The 26800-nt window shown below is 38.5% G+C and overlaps 1 protein-coding gene across 2 annotated transcripts; it reads right to left on the bottom strand.

The window, feature by feature from the left end:
* Positions 1 to 335: 335 nt before the first annotated feature.
* On the bottom strand, positions 336 to 26800 carry UTP6 (UTP6 small subunit processome component). 2 transcript variants are annotated; one of them, XM_004441907.3, is made up of 19 exons: positions 26631 to 26800; positions 25327 to 25411; positions 22094 to 22135; positions 21767 to 21859; positions 21010 to 21057; positions 20499 to 20562; positions 18977 to 19095; positions 15659 to 15736; positions 14579 to 14660; positions 13700 to 13781; positions 12645 to 12829; positions 12004 to 12083; positions 11550 to 11627; positions 8743 to 8922; positions 7793 to 7873; positions 7482 to 7591; positions 6365 to 6431; positions 3443 to 3515; positions 336 to 2237 (listed from the first exon to the last, which is right to left on the bottom strand). In XM_004441907.3, exons 1-19 carry the CDS (start codon positions 26720 to 26722, stop codon positions 2080 to 2082), a joined length of 1797 nt encoding a protein of 598 aa, XP_004441964.1. In that variant the 5' UTR covers positions 26723 to 26800; the 3' UTR covers positions 336 to 2079. The 2 variants fall into 2 exon arrangements, with proteins under 2 accessions (XP_004441964.1, XP_087296899.1); XM_087440773.1 differs by lacking the exon at positions 3443 to 3515 and having other exon boundaries at positions 2047 to 2237.

Here is a 26800-nt window from a genome sequence, read left to right on the forward strand (position 1 = left end):
ACAGGGCCAGCCTGGTGGCACAGCAGTTAAGTTCGTGCGTTCCGCTTCAGCAGCCAGGGGTTTGCTGGTTTGGACCCTGGGTGCAGACCTACTCACTGCTCATCAAGCCATGCTGAGGCAGCGTCCCACATAGAAGAACTAGAAGGACCTACAACCAGGATATACAATTATGTACTGGGGCTTTAGGGAGAAAAAAAGAAAAGAGGAAAATTGGCAACAGATGTTAGCTCAGGGCCAAGCTTCCTCAAAAAAAAAAAAAAAAAAAAAAACCCACAAATAACAGGCAAACATTTAGCGTACAAAAGCTTAAAATAAAAATGCCCTAAAACAGACTCTAATATTCAAAGGAATTTAATATATAATAAAGGTAGTATTACAAATCAGCAGAGAGAAAAACGACTGGCCACAAATGGTGGTGTGGAAAATTTAGTTAACTGTTTGGGGAAAAAAACTGAGTTGTCAACCTCAGCAAGAGGAAAGGTTTTCAACAATAAAAATACACACATACAAAAAAACTCTGGACGTCAAAAAACACCACCACACACACACACACACAAAAAGGCTGGGAGCAAATTATTTGCAATAAAGGAGAGATGAACTAAAGATTAATATTCCTAATATATAAAAAACTCTTATAAATTAGTAAGAAAAAAGTTCAAAAAATAGTCAAAGAACATGAAAAGATAGAATCAGGAAAAAACACATCAACTTCACTAATAGCAAAGGAATGCACATTAAAATAATAATATATCACTTTTCACCTGTTCAAATGGTAAAAATAAATATAATACCCAGTGCAGGTAAGGATGTTGACATTTTCATACACTGCTTGAAAGTATTTTCATACATTGCAAATTGGCAATACATATTCTTTAAAATAGTTATATCTTTTAATCCAGGAATTCTGTCAAATGTCAATCTCCTACAGAAATAATCAGGGATGTGAACAAAGATTTACAAAAATCTTCATCAACAGCATTTATAAGAAGAAGAAATTAGAAATGACAAGATCCAACCACAGGGGATTAGTAAAATAAGTCATGGCTCATCTGTACAATAGAAAGTTATGAATTCATTAAATGTTTCTAAGGCTATTTAATGACATGGAAAAATAACATAGTATTAAGTGAAACATTAAATAAAACTTCACTGAATGCTTCTCCCAGTGATATCATAATGTTAAGTTAAAGGACATAAAATTCAAACAGTTGCCTCCCCTGCTCCGAGAATGCCCTTCTCTGCTCCAAGCCATCCTCCATCCTTGCTCTCAAGTCCTTCTGCGCTGCTCTAATCTACTCTCTACCCCTGCCCTTCTCTTGTTGCCAGGCCTCCCCACTGTAAACAGATCAGTTCCAGAGAGAGAAAACACTTTTAAAATGTCTTAATCTTCCTAAAGGATAACTTTTTCCCCAATACCCAGCATCCTTCTCTGCTGCTTCACCCAGCTCCCTCAGGATATCCAGCTCTGCTCCTCCAACCCGTACCTCCATCCCAAAACCTTCCCTTCCTTCCTGCTTATGACGGACACTCAGTGAATGAAGGAATGAGTAAATGATCAAAAGTATAAATCCATTCTGATAAAGGAAATCAAATTACTGAGTTTACCCCAGATGATGAGATTACTGGATGCTTTTATTTTCTTCTCCACATTTTCCTGTTCTCTCCATATTTTCTACAACAAATGCATACCACCTATATTTTTATAATAAGGAGCAAATAAACATACTGAACTATACTTTCTCCTCCATTTTAACTGGCCACTAATCTAGGTCTAGATTAGAAATACTCATGCTTTACCAGAGGTAATAAAAGAAACTCAGTTGTATGACTTCCATATATTTTGGAAAATACTTAAGACCTACAGCAGGTCTGGCCTCAACAAGTAGCCTCTGGCCACTAAACAGCAGTTCTCTTTTCTGGAATTAAAGATTAACGCATTAACAAAATTAAAGCATGTCTCAAAATCAGAAAGCCATCTTGTCTGCCATCTCTAAGCAAATTGCAGATGAACTCTTAATACAAATCTGCCCAGAGGGCTTACAATACTATTTCACAAAGCTGGCTGTGTTCTTCCTTTTTTCACAAATGGCCGGCTTGATGCATAGCATGTTTAGCTACAAATGCCTCTGCAGACTCTCCCTGCAACATTTTCATGGCTCGCCAATAGATCTGTCCGCAGTTCTCAGGTCTACCAAGCGGGTGGTTCAATTCTTCTTTGATGTAATCCATCCAAAGATCTTTAAAGAGAACCAAAAAAAACTACTGTAAACATACAATTAGATAACTGACAAGGCTTTACTAGGCAAAGTTAATTATTTAATATCAATTCAATGCAAGATTTCTAAGAAACTCAACTTCTTGCTGTTATTTCCCTAGAACCCTATGTGAAACAGTACCTCTCTCAGCTTCTTTACGCTAAGGTATATCAAAACTTTTTTTTAAATAAGAAACTTCACTTTAATCATGACAGTCTATGTATTTCATAAACTCAAAAATACTAAATATTTTAGAGGGAGGTTTTTACGAAGTCTCTTTCAAGGTGAAACTGACCTCAATGAGTTCACTATAGTCTTGTTACCATGCTTAATAAAACTTGCGTGGGTTAGTAAAAGTGCCATTTTCATTCATTTCACTAGGAGAAGATCTGTTGAAACCTTGTAAAGGCTAATTTTTTTTTTTTTTTGGTAAGAAAGATCAGCCCTGAGCTAACATCTGTTGCCAATCCTCCTCTTTTTGCTGAGGAAGATTGGCCCTGGGCTAACATCTGTGCCCATCTTCCTCCACTTTATATGTGGGAAGCCTGCCACAGCATGGCTTGGTAAGTGGTGTGTAGGTCCGCGCCCGGGATCCGAACCCGCGAACCCCGGGCTGCAGAAGTGGAGCATGGGAACTTAACCACTACACCACAGGGCCGGCCCCTAGCTAATGTATTTTTTAAATGTGAGTTTAACAACTATACACGTCAGTTTTTGAGTTCCTCAAAACAGATTCTACATGACATACCTATACCCAGAAGTATGTTTTACAAGTCCTACAAATGAGGACAATGTGGCAATAGCCAATGACAACTAATGTCAATTAGCATCCCACTACCTCTTTACTATTAACTCCTCCTCCTTTTTGTTCCGGCCTACATTAACCTTTCTCTTACAAATATCACATTTTTTTAAAAGAACCAAACCAAACATATCTTTCTCTAATCCAGAGTTCTTAATAGAAGACCAATGGACTCTTGAGCTTGTGAACTTGAAATTATGAACAAAATTATGTCTGCAAGTATCTATGCACAAAGTGAGGGAGAAGGCAGGGGAAGGATGCAAGTTTTATTCTCAAACAGGGTCATGACCGAAAAAAAGTTAAGAAACACTGTTCCAATCATATTGAGAGGTTACAGCCCACACATGCAAACAGACTCATGTGTCTATAACTGAAGTTTACTTACCAGAGTCTACAGATCCAAACTCTCTCAAAGCCCTCTCATAATATTCTCTTAAGTTCGCCATCTTGCAGGATTCCTAACAAAAATAATCAGACAATCTTGCCTCAAAAGCCTAATTTATAATGTCACAAATTCATTTCAACCACATGGTTAAGGAGCTACCATCTATTAGCTATCAGAAGGGGAGGAGGGTCAGGGTTTAAGATGAACACGGTCTGGCTCTCAACTTATACAGAGAAAAGTCAATGCACTACTCACCAGAGTGAAGTAAATGTCAAACAGTGATAAAAGCACTTTGCTATGGTAGCGTGGAAAAAGCCTAATTAATTCTCAGTTGGGGGAACACGGGCAGCTTCACAAGAAAATATATCTAAAAGCCCTGAGGGAGGAGTAGGATTTAAACAGATAAATAGGGAAGGTTCTACTCCCTATAGCTAGGCATTTCTTCCCTTTGAATATCTGGGCTCGGGCACATATTAAGCCATGTCCACCTTAAAACTTTTTATATCAAGGCAAAGTATATATAAATACTAGTTATATGACCTTCAGCAAGTTTTTTTTTTTATTCACTAGATTACTGGTTGATTATAAAATGATACAACTCAACAACAGCCAGACGGAAGAGATGCACAGGCAAGGTATGAGAAAGGAGCAGGGAAGCTTCCATGCTCTCTCCAGGCATGCCACATGAACACATCTTCACGTGGTCACCAACCTGGAAGCCCCCTTCAGCAAGGTTTTTAAACTCGCTGACCTTAAAAGTTTCCTCACCCATGAAACAAGGATAATGATATCTCTTACAGCAACAACAAGGATTAAATTAAAATGCTGATTAATTATGCACCTAGCAGAGCAGCCGCTACTAACTTTACAATCAATAAATGTTAATTCTTTACCTCTACTTCCATTTAAATGTGTTCTCTTTTGTTTCATTTTCAAAGCAGATTAATTATCTTCAGTTTAAAAATCCTTTTGTATAGTCAACTATTTCCTCATTCAAATTTCTCTTCACTGAGATTGTATTATTTTATAGAAAGTCAATTTAACCTCATAGCTTACATATTATGCATGAAGAACAGAACCACACTTTGAAGGGCTCATAAAGTGCATGGCACTGTGCAAAGTCTTTTCTAACCAGTATTCCCTTTGGCCTTATAACCCTCACACCCCTGAAACAGGTATTATGACCTTTATAGATGAGGAGCCCAAGGCTTAGAATTAAGTGACTTGCCAAAGGCACATGACTATTATGTTATTAAATCCAAAGCCTGGCTATTAATTATTATGCTATACTATCTCTTGTACTGTAGGATAAGAACAGATAATTGACCCACACAATGATCAAAACTATGAAAATAAGGGGCCGGCCCAGTGGCGCAAGCGGTTAAGTGCACGAGCTCCACTGTGGTGGCCCGGGGTTCGCCGGTTCGGATCCTGGGCGCGCACTGACGCACTGCTTGTCAGGCCATGCTGTGGCGGCATCCCATATAAAGTGGAGGAAGATGGGCATGGATGTTAGCCCAGGGCCAGTCTTCCTCAGCAAAAAGAGAGGAGGATTGGCAGATGTTAGCACAGGGCCAATCTCCTCACCAAAAAAAAAAAAAAAACTATGAAAATAAGAGTTCAACCTAATGATTTTTCAAAATTCAAATAAAAATAATAAACACCAATCAAAATAGCAAAATAAAGGAGAAAAAGCAAAACTGAGAAGGTGTGAGGAAATAGGTATACTGATATATCTGCTGATTATCACTATAAATAAGTATAATTATTTTCGAGGAATATCTGGCAATATATAAACAACCATAAAAAAACTCGTATCTCCAGTCCTAGAAATTTATCTCAAGAAAATAATTCAAAAGAAAAAAATGTTATATAAACAAAATGCTCGCAGCACTCTTTGTTTTCAACATCAAAAATCTGGAAACAACCTACATGTAATGGAACAGTTGAGAAAACAATGGGTTTAAGAATACCACCACAACCATTAGAAATGATAACCATGTAAAAACACAGGAATGCATTTACAAAATAGTGTTAACTAAAAGAAAAACAGAGAGAACTTCCATATGGCACATAAGTCAGAAATAAAACAGTACAAAACTCTGTGTATATATGTAAACAAAAAATTAAAGCACACAATAAAATATGGTTAGTTGTGTTAGTGTGATGAGATTACAGATACATTTAGATTTTTGTGTACTACTTTTTTAACTGACACTTTCCTGTATTTTTCCTCACTCACAAGTTCAGTTAAAAACACCAGGACCAGGGCCGGCCCCGTGGCTTAGCGGTTAAGTGCACGCACTCCGCTACTGGTGGCCCGGGTTCGGATCCCGGGCGCGCAATGACGCACCACTTCTCTGGCCATGCTGGGGCCGCGTCCCACAGACAGCAACTAGAAGGATGTGCAGCTATGACATACAACTATCTACTGGGGCTTTGGGGTAAAAAAAAAAAAAGGAGGAGGATTGGCAATAGATGTTAGCTTAGAGCTAGTCTTCCTCAGCAAAAAGAGGAGGATTAGCATAGATGTTAGCTCAGGGCTGATCTTCCTCACAAAAAAAAAAAAAAAAAAACCACACCAGAACCAGTTACTAAGCGCCTACTCTCTACCTCACACCCCAATACAAGAGACAAACAGGATGCTGTGGAGGCAGAGAAGCAGCACCTCACCCAGCCTGGCAAGGACAGCTTCCTACAAGAGGTGACATCTGAGTTTTCTATTTTCCAGACATGTACTTTCCTTTCTTTGCTTTATTACCATTCATTCCTAAACCATCTCTATGAAAAAAGGGTTGGATGAAGGGACCAGAAATGTATACTGTATCGTAACGAGAGCTTTTTAAATAACAAAATGCTGCCATAGATTAGTAACCACTAATACACTTCCCCAGACAAGAAATGCATAGACAGAACACTTACTTGCTCCTTTTCAAACTGGATTATTTTCCTGAAAAAATCAACTGAAAATGGACGGCTTTCCTGTAAACTAAAAGGAAAGGGGGACTGTTATCTTCCACAATGACAGAAAGCCTCTTCCACCCCATAAATATAAATACCTTTGCCAGTGCCTCCACAACAGAAGGTTTAACCAAGACCTAGCTGCAATTCAATGCAGGGACTGGACTTGCACACCAGTCACTCCCAATGCTTTCGATCTCCAATGACTTACTCTTCACAACCACCAAACTCTTTCCTAGTTTTCTTCCTGTTCTCTTCTTTCTTACTTTTAGAGTCTTAAGTTCTCTCTATTATATCTCAAGGTCTTTTTGAAGGAGATCAATAATTCCACTTCTCAGAATATATTCTAAGGAAATCATTTCCAATATGAACAAATAATATTTGTGCAGAAATGTTCATCAAAGCAGCATTACTGTGACCAAATAAATTATGGCACACCCACAGACCAGTATATCACACAGCTATTTTTAATAAATGATATTTATGGAGAATTGTTACTGACAGGGAAAAGGCCTGACTAATTTTCATCAGTGAAAGTAGTATACAAAGCATAGTGGTTAAGTTCACACGTTCCACTTCAGCAGCCCAGGGTTCACTAGTTTGGATCCCGGGCGTGGACCTACTTACCACTCATCAAGCCATGCTGAGGTGGCGGCCCACATAGAAGAACTAAAAGGACCTACAACTAGGATATCCAACTACATACTGGGGCCTTGGGGACAAAAGAAAAAAGAGGAAGATTGGCAACAGATGTTAGTTCAGGGTGAACCTTCCTCAAAAAAAAAAAAAAAGTGGTATACCAAATGTGAATATAATATAATCTCAAATATGTGAAAAACAAATTTTAAAATACGTTAAGATGGTTTTTCTCTTGATGAGGGATTACAGTGATTATTAGTTATCCTTTTTTTTCCACAATGGGTATGAACTGCTTTTATTGTTCAAAAAAAGAAAAAGAAAGTTTGAAAAAGGCTCTTGGATTTATTCCTCAGATACTATTTGTGATACATACAACTGGGTATGAGGGGCTGAATATGGGGTCGAGAGACCAGTAACAACTATGAATGTTTATGAGTACCTTTTAAACACAGCTCTGGCCTTTTTGTAGCCGCCACTTCGATAAGCCCAATCCACGTACTTATCCTTCAGAGTGACTGAGTCCGCACCCGTGACAGCTAAGATAGCTTTCTACAATTTAAAGGACAAAAGAAACGAGATGCATGAGAAAATTTCTAAATATCAGAACAAATTTTCCCAGAACCATCCCAGACCACTCAATTAATAGTGCTTTAGAAGCACCTGCTTTAGAAATAACCCTAAAGCTACCAACTAGTGAACCTACGTGCTCATTCCCCACACACCACAAGACTTAGAACGTGGAGCCTATACCTTAAAAATGGCTTCAGTATCTTCTTGGCTTTGGGCACCTTCACTCCACTCTGCCCAAGAAATCCACAATGGCAGACAAACCTGCTCACAATAAAAAGGGGTAGAAAATGACAGCTTAGCACTATGCTCTGAAAACTAGTCACTATGAAGACAGGGTCCTCCTAAGATAACCAAAATTTGAAATATGGATTAATTCCCAGTCTACCTCACTGGGACAGAATTGTCAGCATCTGGCAGTAATGGTATGCCAGAATACAGATAGCCTTCTTACCAAGTCACCCAAAGTAATATTCTCCTGCTAATTCTAGTTCCCTTCTGTTGGGGAATACTGCTTATAGTTATTATCATCAATTATCTATTAGTTAATTAAGCAATCAACAGCCCACAGCTAGTCAGACTCATAGCTACCCAGGTCATTGTCTCTGCTGTCTAGGCCCCACAACACAAGTACTAACTAATCTAGGCTGAACCATCTGATCTTCACTCATGTCCCAGAGGCACACACAAATGAGCAATAAAGCAGTTAAGATTTTTCTCCCACTCTACCTTCTGGAACACTTTTTCCCTACTAATATAAAAGATTCACGGCAAACGTTTAAGGTTTAGTCTCAAACTTTTAAGGTTTAGACATATATGTATGTTTAAAATTGGGCTTAAGTTCAGCTTTGGAAGTAGGTGAGAATAATATTCTATTAATATTCCTCACTTGTAAGGTATCTACATAGAGCAGAAAATTTTATATAATTTAGTCAATTTTCCAATAAAGAATTAGAAACAGACTATAAATGCAAGTAAATTCTTCTACTCCTGACCCTTGAACCATCACCTCTTAATAAAAAATGTACTCCAGGCCCACCTTTCATCAGACACGTATACTCCAAAAGAGCTTTGGCTGCAGTCTTAAAAAGTTTCCCAAATAGAATGAAATGCAAAAGACTCAACTCACAGACCTGGGGTTTCAGGTGCACAAAGGCTTCCTCAACAACCATGGCTATGTCAGGGCTCTTTGTGTCGATCAGCACCCGCAGCTTCATCTGCCACATTGTCACAGAGTCTCTAAACAACTCGGTCCCGGCCACTACCACCTCCAGGGCTTCCTTAAAGAAGTCATGGCGCAGCAACAATTCAATCTAGATAAGACAAAGGATCATTGGAAAAGTAACTAGGGAAAGCTAAATCATCTATGTCAATGGAGACAAATAAAGACCTCATTTGAGGCAACAGACTCAACAGCCTTTCACTAAACCTTTTACCACGGCTGCCAAACAGGCAGAAAGTGAACAATTTGGAATTCTTCCTCCATTCCCTGCTCCCATCCCCAAGGCCTATCAAAAAACAGGGAAGAGGTAAAAAGCAGAGGGCCTAAATAATTTAGACTGAAAGTTAAGTTTTTAATAAAATAGTTCACTATAATAAAACCCACACCCACCAGACAGAAAATAAAAATCAGTAAAGATAAAACCAGTACTTGTGGGGTGGTAAGGAAACAACTTTACTCATTCAAACAGAGTTGGGCACACTATCAACTGGTACAATTTTTCTCAAATACAACTTAACTCTACGTAACAAGAGTCACAAAAGTGTTTATATCTTAAACTTGGGAATTTTACTTTAACAACTACAACCCAACGAATAAATGAACAGAAGGATATCTGTTCAAAATGCTTGTACCCACACTATTTTAACATGGGAAAAAAATGTTTAAAACCAATCCAATTTTATAAAATTGTGAAACAGCAAGTAAATGGCAGTATATACTCCACGCATTCAGCAAGCATTTTTATTGCACACCATATACGCTAGATTCAATAAAAAGGAAATCAGGTACATTCCCTACCGCCCAACAAGCCTGCAGTCTACCAGTAGAGACAGTCTGACACGTGCCATGACAGTGAAAGAATCATGCTACAGGACTACAAAGTAGGAGCGCCCAGCAGGGTCTATGGCAGTGAGGAGAAAGGACTCCCAGAAAGGAAGCATCACTAATGCTAAAACTCAAGGAAGAGCAGGCATTAGTCAGGTGAAAGCAGAGATCCCCAGCAAAGGAGAAGGCTCTCCTAACCAGCATGTGTAAGAGGCTGAAAATGAGAGACAGCTTGGATACACAAGGAAATTCAAGTTCAGAATGGCTGGAGGGCTAGGATGTAAACTGGAGACCTAGCAGGAGAGCCTGGAAATACAGGCAGGGGCTAAATTAAGGAGAATGAGCAGCTTTATCCAAAGGACAATGGGAAGCTACAGAATAACCTGATAATCAACTTTAAAAGATCATTCTGTGGAGAATAATCTGGAGAAAGGATGGGTATAGAATCAGCTAAGCCTTTTACGTTTACAGGCAGTATGCTGAGGAACTCTCATTAAGGCAAGGTCACCAAATGAGGGATGAGGTGGTAGGCTTAGGAAGGGCAGCATCAGAAATTTGAGGAGCAGAGGAAAGAGCCAGAGCGGTGAATGACAAAAGAAACAATAAGGGAGGGCCCGGCCCGGTGGCATAGTGGTTAAATTCACGCACTCCGCTTTGGCAGCCCAGGGTTTGCTAGGTTCGGATCCCAGGTGCAGACCTACGCATGGCTTATCAAGCCATGCTGTGGCAGGCGTCCCACATAGAAAGTAGAGGAAGATGGACACGGAAGTTAGCCTAGGGCCTATCTTCCTCAGCAAAAAGAGGAGGATTGGCAACAGATGTTAGCTCAGGGTTAATCTTCCTCACAAAAAAAAAAGAAGAAGAAACAATAACGGCAAGAGAGCAGGACTACCAAGGCAATACTCAAAGCAAAGCCCATCTGAATCAATAGGGTGTGACTGTCTTGCCAGCATTCAATAGCTCAAACAGGAGAAGCTGAACTCATCCAGGCCCGGGATTTTTCACAGATAGATGCCATAACGAGAGAGGGGTACCTCAGTCATGGTATAATAGAATAGGCTACTATATAGTATGTACATATATGTAAAAAGTATAGAAAAACGTTAATATAAAAATAGTGGAATACAATACAAAATAGCAAGACATTAACTGCAATCATGTAAAAATTGCATAAAGATATGAATCAAAAGAGGTTAAGAGTTATATAAAAAGCACTCAACAAATATAAAGATTTTTGTCCTTTCTGCCCCTACAAGGGTATTTAAATACATTTATTACCACATTCATGATCTCAGGTACTGCTCTCAGAAACTTTGTGCGGTGGCAAAAACAAAGATCACCATCACTATCACTATTTTAAATCAAGTAAACTCAGAAAGGTTAAATGGTTTGCCCATCACCTAGCTATTAAGTGGCAAAACCCAGTCTAGACCTGTGTATTCCCACACACTTTATTCTGGTCTCTATAATGATCCTTACCTGCCCCAGAGGGTAGGGATCGGTTAATATGCCTCTTACTAGAATGTCAGCTTCTAAAACACAGGAACACATCTAATTTGTCTTTATTGTACAAACGGTTATTCTGGGCCAGGTATATATGTTCAGGATGTTCAGTGAAAGATAGATGGGTGGACAAACAAAATAAACCCAAACTGTGACTTTGTTCTGAGTGTTTTCCACTATATAAAATTCCACCCTTTACTGGTACAGATTTCATTTCTGGCATACACCAAATACCGACAACCAAATATAAGCACTCTCTACATCTACCATACCAAACTTCCAAATGGGCTGTCACAAAACTATATACATATTAAAACACATGACCCCAGCACGAACCAACTGGAATTAGGTACGTGTAATTGGCAGTGAATGTGTTCTCCATATCCTTACCCACTGCTTGTACTGGAATTCTGGTAGAAGTCTGAGTTCATGTGCCTTCCTGAATGCAATCATGGTTCTTTCCAGCCTCTGAAATCACAAAAACCTATCAGTTCATTACAAAGATCCCAGCAGGGGCCTTCGGCCTCTGACAGGAACAAAAGTAGTTTTGCTCATTTCTAAGAATTGAGAGAAGGGACTGAGGTAGTTACACTTATGATTAAATGAGTTGGGCAGCGGCACCAAGCACAGCCCAGTTCAAGAAGCACCTCCTAATGTGGTGGCCAGTATCAGGGCAAAGCAGACTCTAAGCTCCAGAATGACAGGTCACTCACAGGAGAAGAGTGGTTATGCATGAAGGTCTTGGAAGCTGTCCCAGACCCCAAAAGAGCTGTGAGTATGTTCTTCTTCCAGGAGACAGTCACTTTCTAGTCAGCCACTGTAACCACGTAACATAAATTGTTACCTTCTCTCTGAGGAACTGACTACTTGTCTTCTTAGCAAACCTTTCCAAGCAAAAGTTGATGTAACACTTCCACATGGCCTCTAGAAAGGTCAGAAAGATTACACTGATCAGATCACCAATTCTCTTAGTTTAACAATCATGATAACATGTTTTCTTTGAAGGGAAAACTCCTCTGAAAAAGACTTTAAACTAGTCTAATAAAAAAATAGTTATTCTGATTACAGCCAATCAAATATCTCAAATATTGGGGGGAAAAAACTGAGTAATGACACAAATATAAAAATTAAAACCCTTATCCATGCTATATATTTCCTCTACCTTTATTCTCTAATATTACAAAATTAAAAAGTAAATCTGCAACAAAAGATAATTAAGGAATGATTATTAAACAATCTTCTGAATTATCATTTCCTAAGTATCATTTCTCCCAAATAAGTGAACATAAATATCACTACTATCAAGAAAAGTCATAAAAGCTCCATCTTTCACCACCAAAGAAAGAGCAAGTTGGAAAGCCAGGCACACTGTAAACTACCACAAAGAGACTCCTGACATCGATTTTGGCAGTGGGAATGGAGCTTCAGTTTCACATTCAAGAATACCATTACTTCTACACCACACCATGGCTTGGTGAAGATCACCTGTAGGGAGAGACTCCACTGCCTCTTCGTATACAGCACAGCACCTCTCCTCCTTCCGGCCCACCTCCACTGCTTTGGATTGTTTCGTTGTAGGCTGCTCTTCTCCTGGCTGTGACTCGATCTCTAGTTCTCGCCGTGCCACATAATCCCAAGTGAGAGGGTCATCGGTGTGCAGAGCCTGAAGGCTGGAAAAAAAAAAATACAGTTTACTGGCATCAGCCCTATGACACAAGACTAACTCAGAATATCAAACAGAGAGAGAGTTTCCTGAGCTCTAAAATGGAACCAGGACATCCCTTTAACAATTCCATACTGAGCCATCTCCCAACAGCTCTCCAGATATCTTCACACTCATCTTATAAATGTTGTTAATGGATCAGAGTTGTCACACATTTATTAGGCTTCAGAACATTTCAGACATCATTCACAAATGTTAACTTTCAAGTTAGCTCTTAGCAGGTTATGTGTGACAAGACAATCATCTTGGAGCCCTGGAGAATCTTAGTATATGCAGGCTCTTGATTTTCTATAATCGAGGCTGAGAAAAAGCACAACCTAAGCCTCTACCAAAACTCTGAAGATATCCAAAGAGGAAACTGATCCAAGTTCTATTTTCTCTCCCATGAAAGTAAAGGGTGCTATCTAAGAGTGAAGTACCCACAAGGCAGACTGCAAATAATTCTCAAACCATATAATCATTAAAAAAAAAAAAATTACCTGCAGCACTCAACTATAAACATTCATGAATACAACCTACATTTTATGGACAGAAGACATGCCAGGAAAGCAGAAATACAGATTTTTATATAAGCCATAGGAGATATTTGTTAGTGAATAAAGGCAAAATATTTCCCAAGGGAAGCCAATAAGTGGTCAAACAACTTCTCCAGAAAGATATTTTTTTATATGGATTACATGATACAATGGTCCTAAAACTTAGCTTCCTTCCAAGGATTTAGTGTGGTATCTTCCTTCCCCTTTTCTAAATATCCAACCTCAAATCTTTACCACAAGATCAGAAATAAACACATTTACCTTTCCACTCTTTTACTTACTCATCATAAATTTCTCTTTGAAGATCTTTGGCAAAGTCAAATAGCTGTGCAATTGAAAGCAGTGACACATGAAATTCTGCACCTAAAATTTCAAAAGCAGGGGAGGGAAGTAAGACTCTAAAGTATCACTTTACTCTAAGAGTACCACTTTCTTGATGTACTGGAGTTAGTTCTTTTGTTTTTTTAAATTGGGAAATAGGTCATAACAAGAAAAAAAAGAGAACTCCTAGTCCCACTACACGAGCAAAGCCATTATTAACATTTTGGAGTATTTATAGGTACTTTTTTTAATACTTCTTCATATATTTATTGGTATTGTCTATTTCTTCTTTTTAATTGCCTATTTATGTCAATTTTTTTTTTTTTTGGTGAGGAAGATCGGCCCTGAGCTAACATCTGTTGCCAGTCCTCCTCCTTTTGCTGAGGAAGATTGGTCCTAGGCTAACATCTGTACCCATCTTCCTCTACTTTGTATGTGGGACGCCTGCCACAGCACGGCTTGTAAGCGGTGCATAGGTCTGCGCCCAGGATCCGAACCTGCCAACCCTAGGCCCCCAAAGCAGAGCATGTGAACTTAACCACTTCTAACTTTTATTCTACACTTCCTAAGGGCATAAAAGAATGTATTAAATCATCTGTTTCTTTTCAACTCCTCACATGAATTAAGTACTCAATAAAAACTTACTGAAATTTTCAAGTATATCCTAAGAGGCAATAAGCCTTTTATGAAAGAAATAGGACATTACTCCTACAATCAGAGTTTTATACATATTCTAGCAGAATTTCTAACAGAAATTTTCAAAATTAGCAAAATGTCTTCCTCATTATGAATAGGATGTTTTACTTCCTCACATAAATAAATGTTCAAAAGAAACCCACCTTTAATCATGCTAAGAGAATTTTTGTAGATGATCCGTGCCAACTCGCCCTTAAGGATTTCCTCGGGATAATCCAGAGTCTCCTAAAGAGTGTTATATTAAACATAACTTAACAGGTAGTGCCAGTAAGTAGAAAAAGCACTAGGATGAAAATGAACAGTCCTAGACTACCTGTGCCACATGAGCTCTGGCAAATCACGTCTCTCTCTGGGCCAGTTCCCTCACTTGTAAAATGTGCAGCTTGAACTAGACCACTGATCTTCTGACTGTGTTCTCTCAGGCTCCTGGAGTGGTAGCAAGATCACACGGCTTAAGGCCTCACTCTCCATTTAGACCAGAATAGGTCGGGTTTTACATGTCTTGATTACCCTTCTGAGTAAGACTTTATTTGGATAAAAAAGTTCAGAGCTGGAAACCACAGTAACAGATGATAGCAAAGTTCCATTTTCAGCTCTAACATTCTAAAACTTTTTTCTTTTATTCTGTCACCTAAAAAATTATATAAAAAGGAAAAGAAAGAAGCCTAGGAACCACACATTTCACCACCTTTCTCCAGCTCCTTCAACCCATTAACATGTCATTTAATGAAATCATAAAGTATTAAAGAATAGCATTTGGCCATTCCATCAGTAATAATTCTGAGGACCAATTCAATTCGTCCAAATGTCTATTTTTTTTTTTTTTTAAAGATTTTATTTATTTTTCCCCCGCAAAGCCCCAGCAGATAGTTGTATATCATAGTTGCACATCCTTCCAGTTGCTGCACGTGGGAGGCGGCCTCAGCATGGCCGGAGAAGCAGCGCGTCAGTGCGCGCCCGGGATCCGAACCCGGGCCACCAGCAGCGGAGCGCGCGCACCCAACCACTAAGCCACGGGGCCGGCCCTAAATGTCTACTTTTAAAGCACAAAATTCCATTTTTATGACTGAGCCCATTTAATTAAATCAACTCTGGATTCATCTTAAAGTTTCAAAATGACACTAAATTGGAAAGAAAAACATATTCCAAAGATTTTCTCTTACTCCTAAGCAGACACAAAACACTCTAAATTGTTAACAAGTGACAACACATTAGGATCTTACCACATCCATTTTGGCTTTTTCAAATTCTTGCTTTTCCTTTCTCAATTTCTCAGCATGCATCAGCTCCATCCTAAAGTACTACAGAAGGGAAACAACGAACTGAAAATCTGGAGATAATTTTTTAAATTAGAAAAACATAATATGCCATTTTTTACCCACAAATACCAGTTCTGGAAAAGTTTGGCGAGAGCATTATATTTTATTCTCTTATGCAACTACCTGCCATTGACAAAGAGGGAGAGATCTTTGTGGTTGTGAAACAGTTCTGTATTTTGATTGCAGTGGTGGTTACACAAATCTACACATGTGAAAAAAATGACACAGAACTAAATGACACAGAACTATATACACACATTATACCAATGTCAATTTCCTGGTTTTAATATACTATAATTTTATAATGTAACTATCAGGGGAAACTGAGTAAATGGTACACAAGACCTCACTGTACTATCTTTGTAACTTCCTGTGAATCTGTAATTATTTCAAAATAAAACTCAATGGCAAATATGTAACATCAAGCTATATGAGGAAAACTAATGCACGATTAACATGTACTATAAAGTTGGACTTATCCAGAATTTTTAATACTTTGAATTCCATGTTACAAGACATATTAAAATGACAAGTTTAAAAAAACTGTTTATAACCTTTAATTCAATAATTCTGCTTTCAGGAATCTATCACAAGGAAATAATCCTAAATACATACCTAAAAGTTTCATACACAAAGGTGTAAGAACAAATACTGGAAACAACCTAAGTGTCTAACAATAGGGAAACTGAAATAGATTATAAAAGAAGCAGACTGCTGATGCCACCAGAAAACAGTTACACTAATTTAGTAATGGTCAGTTACTATAATTCTAATGTTCTTCTACCTTTTTTTAAAGCTGGCTACAAAATTTTACATGTAACAACCGTTAACCACTATGTGAAAAACGTACACAGAAAAAGAGGAAATGCACCATATTGTTAATAGCATTTGTCCTCAATAAGTCAAACTTTTGTCCTTTTCTGTGCTTTTGCTTTTCTGATTTTTTTCCTCCAAGATTTCCTAAAAATACATATTACTTTTACACAGCCATGCACCACATAACAACCTCAGTCAATGACTGACCACATATATGACTAACAATAAGATTAGTACCATATGGCCTAGGTGTGAAGTAGGCTATACCATCAAGGTTTGTGTAAGTATACTCTATGATATTCACACAAATGACAAAATCGCCTAACGACGCATTTATCAAAATGTATCCCATCAAGTGACATGACTGTAGTGTAAAATAAAAAACAAACTTTAGTTTTTTTAAAAAATGCAACTATTAAAACAGATAATATACATCAGAGGTTCTCAAAATGTGACTTGGGGATACCTGGGGGTTCCCAACACCCTTCCAGGGGGTCTGCAAGGTCAAAATTATTTTCATAGTAATACTAACATGTTATTTGTCTTTTTCGCTCTTACTCTGTCAAGAGTTTATAGTTTTTCAGAGGCTATGTGATGGGTGCTATCACCCAGAATGAAGCAGATATGAGAATCTAGCTGTCTTCCATTAAGTCAGATATTTAAGAGATTAGCAAAATGTAAAATAATGCCATTCTTCTCTTAAAACTTTGTTTTAGAGGAGTCATTTTCATTTAAAAATAAATACTAACATGGAACTACAGGCACAATGTATTAGGTAAAATACGGAACACAAGAATATGTAGTAGAATCCCACTTTTCAGAAACAACACTTGTTTTAAATATCCATAATATGCATAAAAGTATGGGTGGTAAGATTATTAATACTTTTTCTGTTATTTTTTCATAAAGCTATTTTCTCTGAACTACTTATGATGAACAAATTCTAATTACTTTTGATAAGAATAAGTAATAAATCTATTTCCATTTTGGAAAATACAAGTATAGGCGTTTATGAAAGCCTCCAAAAAATATATATAATAATACCATACAATAACCCTCTAAAAGCAGGGAAGATTGATTCTTACAATAGCTTCTCAATAAAAATAATACAGGCAGCAAAGGAATGTCTAAGAGAATATAAAAAGAAGGGAAGGGATGCAAGACTACAACATAAAACATCATTAAATTACTACAAGATCAAAAATACAATTGGAGGCTGGCCCCGTGGCTTAGCGGTTAAGCTCGCGCACACCAACGCACTGCTTGTCCGGCCATGCTGAGGTGGCGTCCCACATACGGCAACTAGAAGGATGTGCAACTACGACATACAACTTCTACTGGGGCTTTGGGGAGAAAAGGGGACAAAAAGGAGGAGGATTGGCAATAGACGTTAGCTCAGAGGCAGTCTTCCTCAGCAAAAAGAGGAGGATTGGCAGATGTTAGCACAGGGCTGATCTTCCTCACCAAAAAAAAAAAAAAAATTGGGACAGCCATAAAACCTACTAGCATGAAGACCCATTGTCTTTTTCCCCTCATCACACAAGCCTTAATTTTCTTTTTTTTTTTTTGTGAGGAAGATCAGCCCTGTGCTAACATCTGCCAATCCTCCTCTTTTTGTGCTGAGGAAGACTGGCCCTGGGCTAACATCTGTGCCCGTCTTCCTCCACTTTATATGGGACACCGCCACAGCATGGCCTGACAAGTGGTGCGTCAGTGCGCGCCCGGGATCCAAACCGGCGAACCCTGGGCCGCCGCAGCAGAGCGCGTGCACTTAACTGCCTGCGCCTCCGGGCCAGCCCCACGGCTTCATTTTCATTTGAAGACTACACGGCAGTTTCTCCCTTATCCTGACAGAAACACCTCAGAAAAAGGTACAGTTTCTAATAATACATTATACATAGCATTTGTTTTTTTTTTTAATCAAAAGTCTGGCCATCGTTGTTCTAGTGCACCCCAGCAAGAGGGGTCCTCAGTAATTTCGAGACAAAGAGAACAAGAAGAAATTGGAAAAAAAGGAGGAAGAGAAGCCAAAAGAAGAGAGAGAGAAAGAAAAGAAAGGGGGAGAGAGAAAGATGCAAGAAAAAAAATAAATAAGGACAAAGGTATAAAGATGGCTGAACCCTGCCCCCTCCAACTAAAAAAAGATAGGGTCCAGTTCTCTAGCCCTCCCAACCATAATGCGCAGGTAGGATTTCCAATCTCACACTAACAACCTGGAAGATGCACACGGTCCTAACACCTACCAGTGGCCAAGAAATACGCTCCCAGCCCCCCTTTCCCCAGCAGCTCCTCTACTTATGCCTAACCTCCATAAATTGAAGTCTTTCTTAACTTAATAAAGAACATATGTCTTCAGAGGGCCAAACTAAGACATCACTCTGTCATCTTATGGGCACACATACTCACTTCTTGGTAAAGTTTTGGACACTCCGGATGAAAGCGCAGAGCTCGAAGAAATAGTTGTCTTGCGCTTTCTGAAGACAAGCGATCTTCCATTTCCCATTTGGCCGCCATGATCCACAAAGCTATAAATGAAAAACATCAGACTTCATTTCAATAAATTAATCAAGTCAGGACAAAAAAGACCAACACTCCAATTTTAATACTCAAAGAATTAAAAAAAAAAAAAAATCGCACCAAAAGAGAAAGGGGATCAAGATAGAGAGTTTCTAATGGTTACCTGTAAAGTACTGTTGTTTTATCTAAAATTAGAGTATTCTGAAGCAAATAGGTAAATGTTAACACTTGTGGGTACTTATGTGCCTGTTACTATATCACATCAGATCTAAGATCAACATCATTGTAATTCACATACAAATTTTAAAAGTCTTAAAATGATGGAAAAAATTGTGCATCTTAGAATCAATGAAATAAAATTATTTTGCTCTTTTCTCTATATTTAAAATAGTTCATAATTTTTTTAAACAGCTCATAATTTTAAAAACAAATTTTTTATCTTACTTCTTGGGAATAAAGCCTTTAAAAAATAACAGCCTTGTCCTTCTATATCGGAAATTAACCTTGAGTTAACATTCCAGCTATTTCCCTAGAAACTTAATAAAGGTCAGCTATGTTACCAGTCAAGACTGCTTTTGGTAAAAATGACCCATGGTTGGTAACCACATCTGGACTAGGAAGGCTGGGAATAGTAGAGAGCCATTGCTCTGGGCTTTCTTGAGCATGTAACTCCTGAAATCGAGCAGGATCCTTTCTAGGACCCCTGAAAGCTATGCCCATCCGTGGGTCTTCTAAGCCAGGGCGGTGCCTCTACCCGTTCAGGTGAAATGGTCTCATCCCCTCACACCTGAACTGTCACCCTGGGAACTAGACTCTAGCCACTGAATTGCTAAGAGTACTCCACTGAAGGAACACACCTAATGCTGTCCTGCTGTATCCTTCTGAATAAACTGGTGCCAAATGTAGCCTATTTGGGTCTTTCGTACTGTGAAACATCTGTCTGGTCAAGTCTAATACTTGGTTGAGACTAGGCACTGGAGCACCTCCATTATAAAATAATGTACCATTTACACAGTAGTCACAAGAGAAATCCTTCTCTTACAAAACCTAAGTACCTACTCTGTGCCAGTCACCTGTAAAATCTGTATTAAAGTTTTCCCCTTTTAAGTTTTTGAAATCCCTTAAATATGACTACCTCCAAAAAGAATGTCACTCAAAAAACCAGAGAGTTTATCATTAAAAAGAAACATAGCCCTTCTTGCCCACAAATACAATACTTGACACAGTAACTAGTACATGTAGGCAGAGATGAACTAAAAGGCAAGCTATTTGGACCAAAACTGCTGAGGCCAAGTGCCTATGCTCAAGTTCTCAAAATAATTTCTTTTAGGTTTATCAAACAAAATAAATTCCAAAACAGCCTGAGTCTACATAGAAGGTAGAAAAAGAACTGACAAGGATTTCACCATACCTGGCTTGTTCGAATGAATGGCCAACATGGCAGAGAATACCTTGCTAAGTTGAGCTTTGCCAGCCTGTAAAACAGGAAGAAAAAAATTTTACTTACTACATAGCAAAATCATCGTTGCTAATCTCTAAGTGATCTGCACCGTAATCTTACCAACTGTAAAATTCAATGGGCAAGATCTGCTATTGCTAGGGACGTATAATCAAATACAGACACATCCATCATCTTCTACCTAAACCACTATATGTAAACACTCTAAATATCTAAAAAATTTTTCAACTTTACCCAACAAATACACATAAAGATCATTTTCAACTAACTTGGATGCCATTTATATAGTCAATCAGATATGCAAATGCTGCTACACTGAAGTTCGGCCTTCTTGGGTTTTTTCCCTTTTGTTAACCCTACATCTTTGGAGAAAACATGGAGTTCAGTAATCAAGTATGGGACTTAAAAGTCAGACTAACCAAAAGAAGGAAAGAGGGAAAAGATACAGCTGCCCAATACTCACCCATTTCTTACAAAAGACTACATAGGATAGCCAAAGTTGAACATCATCCTGCAAGAAAAGCAGTGTAGTAAGCTGCCTGTATTTGAATTCTATATCTAATACACCTTGCATTAATTAATTTTGTTAGAAACAGAGGCAGCTGTTAGAAAATCCAATGTGTTACCACATCCCTCAGCATATTAGGCTCTTCCTCACCGAGGCCTTAGATCTCTTAGCCATGATAACTCAATCTGTCCCCCCACTCCCACTTACCATGCTCCAAGACAGAATTTGTTGTCTATCCAATTTGTTCAACGCAATTCTCATTAAATGGTCTCAATCAGGGGTAGCAACCCAAAATTTATCATTTCCAGGAACGCAAGGTACTTCCCATATAATATGTGCCAGTTCCAGAGCCAAACTTAAAGAAAATCAGTTAGTGAGGTGCTGCCCCTACTCTAACCATTTATCTTCCACCTTCAAGTCTTCAGTATGCTTTACTTAGAGATATATCCAAACAAATCCCAGACAATTTGCTAATCCTTAATTATGTACCAAATCCATTGTTTTCAGCACCATCTTTACAGAATAACTGTAAGGCAATGAGATCAATTTTCTCAATGGTTTGATAAGTGGTTTCAAGTAACAATACCATCATCAGACTAGGTATTGAGACACACAAGATAAGAAGAGATGACAAAACGTGAATATCCAAGCCATAATATGTATAATGCACATCCTCACATCTCTTACAGTTAAGGACGCTCTGATCACTTACTTTCCACTTTGCTGAAGCACGTCGGAAGACGCCTTGTACCCGGTGTACAATAGAATTCTCAATCTCATCCTTCTTAAATGAATACCCAATGCGCTAAAAAGGGACACAAAAAAACTAAGCCTTAGTTTAATCACATTTATCCAAAGCAGCATTCCTACCTGATCATTAAACACTACTGATAGAGAAAGCAAACAATTACAAATACCCGTTATGAGCACATCACAACACAATATCAATGCCAATTACTTGCAAAACCCAGGTTTTAGCTATAGAACCACACTATTTAATGCTACATTTTTTCCAACTTCCAAAAAATCATCTACTTACAGTTCTTCTTCTCTGGATCAGCTCCAAAAGATTAATTTCATACTATGGAAGAAAAACACGCCAAAAAAAAAAGAAAACAAGAAAAATTATGACCTGTTAAATACAAGAAATGCATTTAGTTATAATCATAAACAAAAATCAAGAATATAAAACAGGAGATAATTTGCTATCAAGAAGCATAATTTACAGTAAATGTCTAGATTCACTGAAAATTCACCTTACATCTGCGAATGTAAGAATGTGTAAACACACATTAGCAAGCACATAAACATCTTAGATACAAAGAAAACGTTATTAAAACCGTAAGGCATAAGATTTATAATATCAATCTAACTTTCTAGTCTACAACAGTGTGTTCAAACTTTTAGTAAATTAACCACTGAAAACTCTTAGCTGATGCACAAGCAAATAAATGAGAGCAGTACTAGCGGAAACAGGGTGCCTAATTGGCTCTCCCTATCCTCCCCTCTAAAGGACCACTCAGAACCTGTAAGGCTCTCTAAAAATCACCACTCTGCAATTCCTCTCTAAGCCTCAGCTTGACGACTATAGAGACGGAAAGCTCAGGACCTCAGAAGATCGCATGCTTCATGTGAAAACTTCATGAAATATTTCAAGCACACAGAACACCCATGCAGCTACCACACAGCTCCATTAAGGCCTACGTTCTACTATATTTGCTTCAAATCTTTTTTAAAAATAAAACATTTCAGGGCCGGCCCTGTGGCTTGGTGGTTAAGTGCACGCGCTGCGATGCTGGCGGCCCGGGTTCGGATCCCGGGTGCGCATCGAGGCACCACTTCTCCGTTCATCCTGAGGCCGAGTCCCGCATACAGCAACTAGAAGGATGTGCAGCTACGACATACAACTATCCACTGGGGCTTTGGGGGGAAAAATAAAATAAATAAAATCTTAAAAAAAAAAAAAAAAAAAAAACATTTCAAATAAAGGTAAGGCCCTCTGATTCCACTCTTCTCCCTCCCCAGAAGAAATGACTATCTTGACACTGTTGTTTGTCATTCCCAAGCATGACTCTGGACTTCATTATAATGCTATCTTGAAACTTTATATAAACGGTATCATACTGCACCTATCACTCCATGTTTTTACTTAACTTTATGTCTTTAGATATACCCCTGTTGACACATGCAATTCAAGTCCCTTCATTTTAACTACTGTATAGTATTTCACTGTATGAAAGCACAATTTACCTATCCTTTCTCCTGCTGATGCATATTTATTTCCAGTTTTTCCATTACAAAAAGATGCCGTTAATATTCTTGAATATCTCTTTTTGTGGACATACTCAGGAACTTTTCCAGGGTGTATACCCACTTCCAACACTCATATATAAGCTTCTCAAGGCAATGGTTTTTGTCTGCTTAATTTATTATTGTACTTCATCAGATTGAATCAGTGCCATATACATAGTAGATATTCAATATTTACTGTACAACCAAATGAAGGAAATTGCTGGGTCACAGAGTATACACATTTTCAACTTTATGGGATATTACCAAATTGTTCTCCAAAAGTGGTTGTATAATTATATACCGATAATGTCAGTCTTTAAAACATTGGCTAATATGACAGATATAAAGCAGTACTGCACCCGGGTTTTAACCTATATTTACCTGATTACTAGGAGGCTAACATCTTTTCCTAAGTCTACCAATGAATGATGTTTCCCTTTGTGATTTGCACTTTCATATTGTTCCAGTCATTTTCGTTTTCTTTCCAGTTTTTTGCCATTTTCTTTTTTGATTTGTAGTTGTTTATATATTCTAGATTCTAATTATATGTATTGCAAATATTTTTCTCCCATTTTGTGACTTCTCTTTTTACATTATTTACGGTGTTTTTGCACAGAAATTTTTACTTTTAACCTAGTCAAATCAATCTTTTCTTCATGGTTTGTGCTTTCACAGGCTCACTTATTTTAAGAAATCTTTCCCTATCTGAAGTCATTCTTGCACATTTCTTGTAGAAGATTTAGGTTCCCTCTCCCATATTTAGCTTTTCAATTGAGCAGGAATTTATTTTCGTGTACTATGTGAGGAAGGGATCTAATTTTATTTTGTTCAATATGGATAACCAGAACCTCACTGATTTAAAATGCCATTTATGGGGCCAGCTCCAGTGGCCTAGTGGTTAAGTTCAGCATGCTCCACTTCAGTGGCCCAGGTTCAGTTCCTGGGCACAGACCTACACCACTCGTCTGTCAGTGGCCATGCTGTGGTGGCAGCTCACATACAAGAAGAGGAAGATCAGCGGCAGATGTTAGCTCAGGGCAAATCTTCCTCAGCAAAATAAAATAAAACAAAACAAAATGTCATTTATGTCTCATAGCCAAGTTTATATGGTTGTGTGCAGGGGGTGTTATATAAGAGTTTGTATGCGTGTTTTTAATCTACTTATTTCAGTTCTGCTCTCTAAAACTAATCAATCTAATCTACACAGAGCTCTTCAAATATTAGAAGAATGAAATTATTTGCCACTTCTTCAGTCTCCTTAAGGCTAAACATCTCTACTTCCTTCAATGATTCCTCCTAGAACAAGGTTTCCATCCTGGCTACCTCCAACCAACCTCTCCAAGACTTTCTTAAAGTGTAGTCTTGAGCCTAACACAATGCTCCAGCTATTAATTTCATCAAACTCACTCTCCTTTATTTTTCCCCACAAGACAGTGTCTATCAAATGTCTTGCTGAAATCCTGATACACTGTGTCTTCGGCAGTCTCTGATCTATTAACCCTATAGAAGAAAAAAAAAAAGTTCAGTTTGCCAAGGACTAAAGCCTTAGTGGAGCAATGCTATACCCAAATCACCTCTATTCCTGTTCAAAAATTACCTATTTTTTTTTTTCGGAGGCAGATTGGCCCTGAGCTAACATCTGTTGCCAATCCTCCTCCTTTTTACCTTTTTTCTCCCCAAAGCCCCAGTAGATAGTTGTGTCATAGTTGTACATCGTTCTACTTGCTCTATGTGGGACACTGCCTCAGCATGGCTTGATGAGTGATGCGTAGGTCCGCACCTGGGATCCGAACTGGCGAACCCCGGGCCGCCAAAGGAGGGTGCATGAACTTAACCACTACGCCACCGGGTTGGCCCCCAAAAATCACGTGTCTAATCATCATTTCTAGAATTTTGGAGAAAATCGACATCAAGCTCACCGTTCTATAACTGACTTAAAATCTGTGAGAGGATTAAAAAGTAATGAAATTATTTACTTACTTGAACATAATTGATAAAGTCTTCCTTAAAAAGAGCTCTTCGCTGTATTCTGTATTCTAGATCCGAAGCCTTCTTAATGATAGCCCTGAGGGGGAAATCATTTACAATTTTAACACTTGAAAAGAGCAAAGTTAAATAACTTTGGGGTTTTTTTAAGTTTCTTTATTTTTAATATATTTAAAACACATAATTACCAAAACATATAATTCCCAAATAATTATCCTTCCTAAGCAAGTATTCTCTTACACAATTACTTCTATGTTCTTAAGGGCATCAAGATGTATTTTAAAACTTTCATGAAAATCACCTTAATCAATTACCAGGACCATTGACATTCCCACCAGCAAAGCAAGTGATGTTAAGTACTTTAAATTATTTCTATGCAGTATTAGTAAAGACTTCTTTTTCTCCAAATTCAGGTCACTTAGGTTTTAATAACAATCAAATCTCTTTCCATGCAGACTAAAAAAAAAAAAAGCCTAGATTGTCTCTACCTAGAAAGGTTAATTATTACTCTAAAGGACTTATGGGAGAAGAGTCACTGAGCTAAGGAGTGAACACACAACATGTGTATATTAGGAGAATTTAATGCAAGATGTGCAAACTAATAATTGTCTCTAGTTAATGGCAACAATAATAACATTTACTGCCCACTTATTAAGAGTCCACACTGCTATGCTGAGTTTCATTAACAAATGTTTACTTTAAGGCTCCCATACTCACATCACTACATTCACAGTAATGGTAAAATGAAGAAACAGTCATAGAAAGCCATTAAAAACCATTAAACTTAATTTTAACAAATTACTGAATGCCAACTATGTGCCAGACGTTGATGGCTAAGCCCTGGGGTAGAATAGGAAACTGAATTAAATGGTCCCCATCTTCAGGTCTTGTTAGGAAGATTTATCTACTCCTCCCGGGCTCCCAAGGCACTCTGTTCGCATCTCTAGAGCAGCACACTGTACTACAATCAACTTAACAGAACACTGCACTGTAAATGTTAACTGGTCTGTTTCCCCCACCACACACAGTTAAGCTCCTGATGGGCAGGGATCCTGGTTTTATCACCTTTCTAGCCCCAAGACCTGGCTCCATGAAAAGCTGTATGTTTGGGGGTAAATGGACGGATCACCGTGCAACGAACAAGAAATTAGTTCGGCGCATCATCAAAATCTGGAAGTGGGCTTCCCACGCTAGGAAAAATAAACACAGCTCAAGTGCCCCCATCCCTGCCCACCGCCACACACACGCCCCCAACCTCCCCTCAGCCCGCCCCAGCTCTTCCTCTTCCTCTGTCTCACTTAATCTCCGCATGACTGAACAGTCCAATGCGCTCCAGTTGTTCCAACTCGGGGAGCCGATCTTCTATGCGTTCCTGAATTATCTCCGCCATGAGGTCCGACCGCTACAAGCCCTCAGACCGGCTGTCACCAGCCAGCACGCGCAGGAAGCGCTCACCTTCTCCTCCCGA

The sequence above is a fragment of the Ceratotherium simum genome, chromosome 16 (assembly GCF_057802395.1).
Source record: "Ceratotherium simum simum isolate JZ-2026a chromosome 16, ASM5780239v1, whole genome shotgun sequence".
In the NCBI taxonomy this organism is placed as follows: domain Eukaryota; kingdom Metazoa; phylum Chordata; class Mammalia; order Perissodactyla; family Rhinocerotidae; genus Ceratotherium; species Ceratotherium simum.